Consider the following 6,843-nt stretch of genomic DNA (forward strand, 5'->3'; position numbering starts at 1 on the left):
AAAGTTACTAATTGGACCCTATATTTTGTTAAATGACAAAATGGACCCTGTATTTTTTAAAATAGTACAAATAGGACTCTGAATTGATTTTTTGTCAAAATAAAGTATAATTATAATTCGATCTAAAAGTGCTATGACAAAACTGTTTACATTTTTTGTATCTGTTCGTATTAAGCATTGTCTTCAAGTTGGTTGTATTAAAAAAAATGTCATCAAAAATTAAGCTCAGGGTCCTATTTTTACTATTTTAGAAAATACAGGGTCCATTTTGTCATTTAACAAAACACAGGGTTCAATCTATAACTTTTGCAAAACACAGGGTCCAAAATAGTATTTACCCTAAAAAAAAGCAAATTAAATAGAAATTTCTCTTTACAGTTTTGTGTTTGGTATATTATATATTATTAATTTTAATATATTATTTGTATTAATATTTATCTATACATTAAATAAAGGAATAATTACATAAGCATATTTTTTGTAAAATATTTACATTTTTACGTTCAAAAAATATTTTTTTACATTTTTACGGTTTTCCAAAAAAACACGAAAACAACATAAAATCAACAAGAAAACTACATAAAAGTAACATGAAAATAACATCAAAATAACAATAAAAAAATAACAAAAGATAACATACATATAACAAAAAATTAACAACAAATGAACAGTATTTTAACATAAAAAGACCGTATTTAATGTAAATAAAATCAAAAAAATCGTAAAAATGTTTAAAATTCCGTGAAACCGTATTTTTGTTATTTTTTTTATTGTTTTTGTGCATTTGTGAAATTAACCCTTAAATAAATTTCCATCTTAGTTTATTTTGCATTGCCGTGTTTGTTATTATTGTAAAATTTAAAAGAAAAAATTAGTGACATATAAATTATTTATCGATTTTGTTTATTATGATTTTTATAAGGACTTATTAAAAATTACAAATATAAATCAGGAGCCCAAAAAAGAAAAGAGAAATTGAAAAAGGAAGCCATAGCAAAAAATCAGATTGGTTCTCTTAATAAGTATTTTAATACACTTAATATAAAGAATTGTGTGAATGATATTGAGATTGAGAATCAATATGATATTACAAGTAATGAGAATGAAAAAACTTCAAGTGAGGAATAAAAATGAAGAAGGAAATCAAACAATGAATGAGAATGAAAAAACTTCAAGTAATATATTCAATTTTCCTTTTGATATTAATGATCTAGGAAATAGGGATAGGATTGCCATATTAATATGAGTGACTTTATAGTTGAAATAGGTTCAAAAAGAGTCCTTAAAGATGTACTAGGGATGATTTTGGTAGGTATTTTTCTAATGTGCATTATATTAGAGAATTACTAAATGGAGAGAAACAAGATAGAAAGTGGTTAGTATATTCAATTCTTTAAATAAAGTATTTTATTTTTGTTGTAAATTATTTGCAACAAAGAATCATCTTGTGAACTTTTTAGCTGAGGGAGGTTTGAATGATTGACATAATATTTTTAATAGACGAAAAAGTCATGAACGAAGTAAACAACACAGTGAGTCAATTGCTAGTTGGGTGGAATTAGAAAAGTGATTGAAAATGAAGTTAACAATTGATGCAAGTCTAGAAGAACAAGTCTATCAAGATAGAAATATGTATTAGAGAGAATAATTGCTATTGTGAAAAGACTTGGACAAAATAATTTAGCATTTCGAGGGAGATGGTGAAAAATTATATGAGAATAACAATGAAAATTTCTAACAAATTATAGAATTACTTGCTGAATTTAATCTAACTATGCAAGAATATGTTCATCGCATTTTGAGAGGTGAGATTCATTATCATTATTTGAGAACAAGAATAAAAATTAAATGATACAGTTATTGGCAAATGAGGTGAAAGGCTTGATAATTAGTAGAATTAAAGAAGCAAAATATTTTTCCGTCATACTAGGTTGTACTCCAAATGCAAGTAATGATGAACATATGTCTCTTGTTGTAAGATGTATGAGTATTTCAGAAACTCAAATATTTGTTGACGAGTATTTTTTAGAATTTATAAAGGTTCATGACACATCAGGGCTTGGTTTTCTTAATGAACTTTTAGATGCATTAAATATTCTTGGACTTGATGTTGATAATATAAGAGGACAAGGATATGACAATGGGTCTAATATGAAAGGAAAAAATAAAGGTGTACAAACTAGACTACTTGAAATGAATCCTAGAGCAGTTTAGACTCCTTCTGCTTCTCTTTCTCTTAATCTTTTACTTTTTGATATGGCTCATTGTTGTCCCAAAGTTGTGTCTTTTTTTAGTGTGGTACAACGAATCTGCTCATTGTTTTCAGCTTCTACAAAAAAGATGGAAAGTTTTTAGAGATCATGTATCGGGTCTCATTGTTAAGCCAGTATTAGAAACACGTTGGAAAAGTCGTGTTGACAGTGTTAAAGCAATAAGATTTCAAGCTCCACAAAAAGTGATGCTGTGACTTTAGAAATATATAATATTTAGAATTTCGAGTTCTTGGTGAGCATGGTTATTTGGTATGATTTGTTATTCTTGTTAATAATGCTAGCAAGATCTGCAAAGTGAAAATATGTGAATTGATGCCGCTATCAAAGAGTTAAAGATTCTTCTTTCATTTCTTTAAGGGCCGTTTTGTACGCGGGATTGGACTAGATTGAATTTGGAAATGATTTGACTGGACTGGACAAGATTAGATAATGCTGAAAGTAATCATTTGTTTGGTTTAAGAATAGATTGGACTATTTTATTTATTTCTTTTTAGAAAAAAAAACTTAAATTAAAATAAAAATATATAATAACAAATTAAAATAAATATATATAATAATAAATAAATAAAAATGAAAAATTTACAACAAAAAACAAAAAATAAATAATAAAAATAATTAAATTATAACATAAAATAAAAGAATATATCCTATACAATCAAGTATATATAATAAAATAGTTTATCATGTTTTTTATTTAACAAATAATTAAAATAGTAAAATAAAAATACTTGAATAATATAAAATTCTTTATGTTAAACACTAATTTAATATAAATATTAATTTTCTAATAATTTAAAAATAATATATAATTTTATTGTCATATTGTTTCTCTTAAAATTAATTTAAGTAACTATTGTTTAATTAATAATATTTTAAATTTTGAAAGCTTATGTATAATTCAAAATTATACATTTTTACTAATTTTAATGAATAAGTTTTTGATAAAAAAAATTATAAATAAATGTGTGAATTCTTTCATTTAAATTCTTATTAAATTAAAAATATAGTAGTAAAATCAAAATTAAAAAAAAAAACAATAAAAAGAAAATCTCACCTGCATGGGATTATTTATCCCCTCCTCTGTTAGATGGGATAAATAATCTCATACATATGAGATTATTGGATTAGTTATCAGACTTTCAACATGTCCAAACCTCTTGGATTGGACAAATTATCTCGCCTAATCCAAATTCAATCTCACGTACCAAACGGCCCCAAAAGTATAGAAAAATTAGTTTTGAGGAGACTATAACTAAAGCTATTGAGATTGCAAGTATGATGCAAGTTGAACTACTATTTATGGAAAAACAAAGAATTTATAGAAAATGAAAGTGTCAATGAGGAGGTGACACAATCAGCAAAAGAGTCCTTTAAAATTGACTATTTCCTCCATATAATTGATTAAGCTATTTCATCATTTAAAAATAGGTATGCATACTTTCTTGGTATTTATTTAAAATTATCTTTTACTATTCCTACCATATTAACTAATAAAGATAATTATTGTTAATTTAGGTTTGAGCAATTTCAAAATTTTGAGGCAAATTTCAGACTTTTATTTAGTAATGAGAAATTAAAGTCTGCACATATCAGTCTTACAAACTTAATGAAGTATGGTGTGATTTCAAATCTTGACAGTGATGACTATACCAAGAGTTATATATGTTGCGTTAAAATTTACCAAAAGAAATTAAAAGTTATAGATGTATTGAGTTACATAAAAGAAGTAGATGGTAGTTATCCAAATGCTTGAATTACTCATAGGATTTTGCTAACTATTCATGTCAACATTGCGCATACAGAATAGAGTTTTTTCAAACTGACCTTGATCAACCTTTTCTCCGTTCAATCATGTATATTCAAAAGGATATGATTGCAAAACTTGACTATGCAAATTTAATTATTACTTTTAAATTTAAAAATGAAAGACACATAATATTTCAGTAATATATTGAATTTTATAAGTATATGTAATGATTTATTAGTTTAAAATATATTTATTTTACTTAGTATATTTGAATTTTATTAAAAATTACACTTTTATATATATGATGTAATATATTTTTTTAATAAAATATATATACATAAAATATATTGTCAGGCCACCCTGATGCCAACATATCACGTGTCTCATTTTTTTTTTTTTTGTTTGTAACACTTTTTTTTTGGGATTTTGTTAAGAATATACTAAATTAAGTAACTTTTTACAAAAATAACGTTTTTTTTAAAACGAAAACAAAATGACGTGACACGTACAAAGAGTGTGTGTTTTAAAAAATTGGGCCGAAAAAACTGGGATTACAAGCCCAATATACAAATCGTTAAAAATAGAAAATTACCATAAAAACGTCAACTACATATACAGAAACTTAACATAACAAAAATAACATCATTTTTGAAAATAATTGTCAAAATAAGGTGGCCCATGAAAATTTCCTTTTTTTTTTCTATTTTATGAAATATTTTTATTGAATTCTAAATGATCCATTAATAGATGTGTACTCCATCAAAATAATAATGTTTAGATTGCAGTAAACAAAATCAAACAATATTATTATTATTATTATGAGAAAGACCATTGTGGAAGAGGGAAGCAAAATGATCCATTTGATGCTTCTTCAAAACTAAACCAACCTCAATGCCACCACTTCCATCTCCACATTCCGCCATTGAAATGGCACCATTCTCTATAGAAACCACAACAAATTTTTTAGGACGACCCCATCCAAAATCTGTATTGTAAAAGCCCAAACTTGGCGACCCAGCTACTCCAACGTGGCAAGAATTATCAGACTCAGTTGCCGGAAAAGTCACTATGTCTTTCTCTATTTCGTAATATAAATCCTTTTCTTTTCCCACACTTTTCACTAAATCACTTACTATCATCACAATAGCAGTGAATGAGTCCACCCCCTCCTTCTCCTTGCCGATCACGTGCTCCCTCATGTCCTCGAAATTGCTCTTGGCTACCACACAATTGCCCAAGTAATTTCCCGGCACCGGAGGCGTCAAACGATTCCGGTAATCGGCGGTGAATAATATAAAGACTGTACTTTTAGTTTTATCTTCAGTTGTTGCTTTGAGAAAACAATCGAAAATGTAAGCGTAAGTAAGAACAAAAGAAGATAAATGAAGCTCATTTGGGTTTGAATTTGACACCTTTCGACGGAGTTTATCTATATCTGACCGGCTTAGTTCGAAAATGGCTCTGTATAATTCATCAAGATCAGAGCTTTGAAATGATTCAAATTCAAACAGTTTTGGGTTGTTTCTACAATCTGAGGAAGTTGATCCAGGATTGTCCCCTATTATATAATTCAAGACCTTCATTTCAAACCCAGATGGGTCTTTTATAACAGTCCGATCATAAAAGGGTGTAAGCTCCTCCGGCAACAATGGCGGCAATTGGGGATTTTCTTGAGATGATAAGTAAGCCCACGATTTCATAAACATAGCGGCGGATTTCCCATCTACAAGACCATGATGGGTAGTGAGGCCAATACAAAATCCCTTATTAGGAAAAACAGTGATTTTGAGAGCCATTATCGAAACCCCTGTTTCCGAAACATGTAATGGAGAAAGCAAAGGTCGAACCTTTGAGGCTTGGAAGGGTTGGTTTGAGGAAAGGGTGTCAAAGTCAGCATTGGATTCGGCGATTGAGAGTGAAACGACGTCGCCTGGTGTGTAAAGAGCGATTGGTTTGGGGGAATGTTGAGGCCATGTTAGTTTTCCGGCTAGAGGTAGAAAGTGTTGGAGTGTGAGAGAGAGTGAGTGTTTGAGTTTTGGAAGAAGAGAGTTCAAGAAAAATGTAGTTTCTTTGGGAAGAGAATAGAGATATAGACATTGGGCTGGTGGGAATTTGAACCAGTAGGTGTCGAAGCTGGTTAATGGGAGAGTGGAGTTGGTGGTGGTGGTGGTGGTGGTGACACTATATGGAGCCACATGAGTTTCCTCGAGTATTTTCAGTGAGGCCATGGCCATGGTTGAGTTGAGTAGTGAGTAGTATATGCAAACAACTTATTATATATACAATCCGCAGTGTACTAATGAGGAAGAGGAACTTGTTTCTCTCCTAATCTTGACCCTTCATTTCATCTCTTCATTTTTGCAGCTACACTATTTCAATTATCGTTTCACTTGCACTTACGTAAAACTCTCCAAATTATTATACGGTAGAGCATCTATTTAAGAATACTACATTCGAATAACCTCTAATTTGTTATAAGAAAATCAAGTCCCAATTTGGGCCAGTTATAAATAAGAATAACCTCTAAATTGTAATTAGTTATACATTTTCTAAGTCCCGTATTAACAAAGTATACCTCTATATAAGAATAATTACATCTTAATCAAATATATACATATGTTTTGTAAATTTATTTACATAAAATTAATAATTTTATTCCAAATTGTAACATATGTATTACCATTATATTTACTCTAAAATAATTCTATTATAATGTAGTATTAATAATTATTTATTGTTATTATTATTACATTGATATTTTTTAGTATTTTAATTTTTTTTTTCTAGTATAACTCTATTTAGTTATAACCTCTCAATTAGAAT

General features: G+C 28.3%; 1 protein-coding gene across 1 annotated transcript; it reads right to left on the reverse strand.

The window, feature by feature from the left end:
* Positions 1-4,705: 4,705 nt before the first annotated feature.
* Positions 4,706-6,375, reverse strand: LOC115712389 (phenolic glucoside malonyltransferase 1). The gene has a single exon (XM_030640661.2). It carries the CDS (start codon positions 6,252-6,254, stop codon positions 4,815-4,817), a length of 1,440 nt encoding a protein of 479 aa, XP_030496521.1. The 5' UTR covers positions 6,255-6,375; the 3' UTR covers positions 4,706-4,814.
* Positions 6,376-6,843: the final 468 nt, after the last annotated feature.

This window comes from Cannabis sativa, chromosome 4 (genome assembly GCF_029168945.1).
Source record: "Cannabis sativa cultivar Pink pepper isolate KNU-18-1 chromosome 4, ASM2916894v1, whole genome shotgun sequence".
Classification (NCBI taxonomy): Eukaryota; Viridiplantae; Streptophyta; class Magnoliopsida; order Rosales; family Cannabaceae; genus Cannabis; species Cannabis sativa.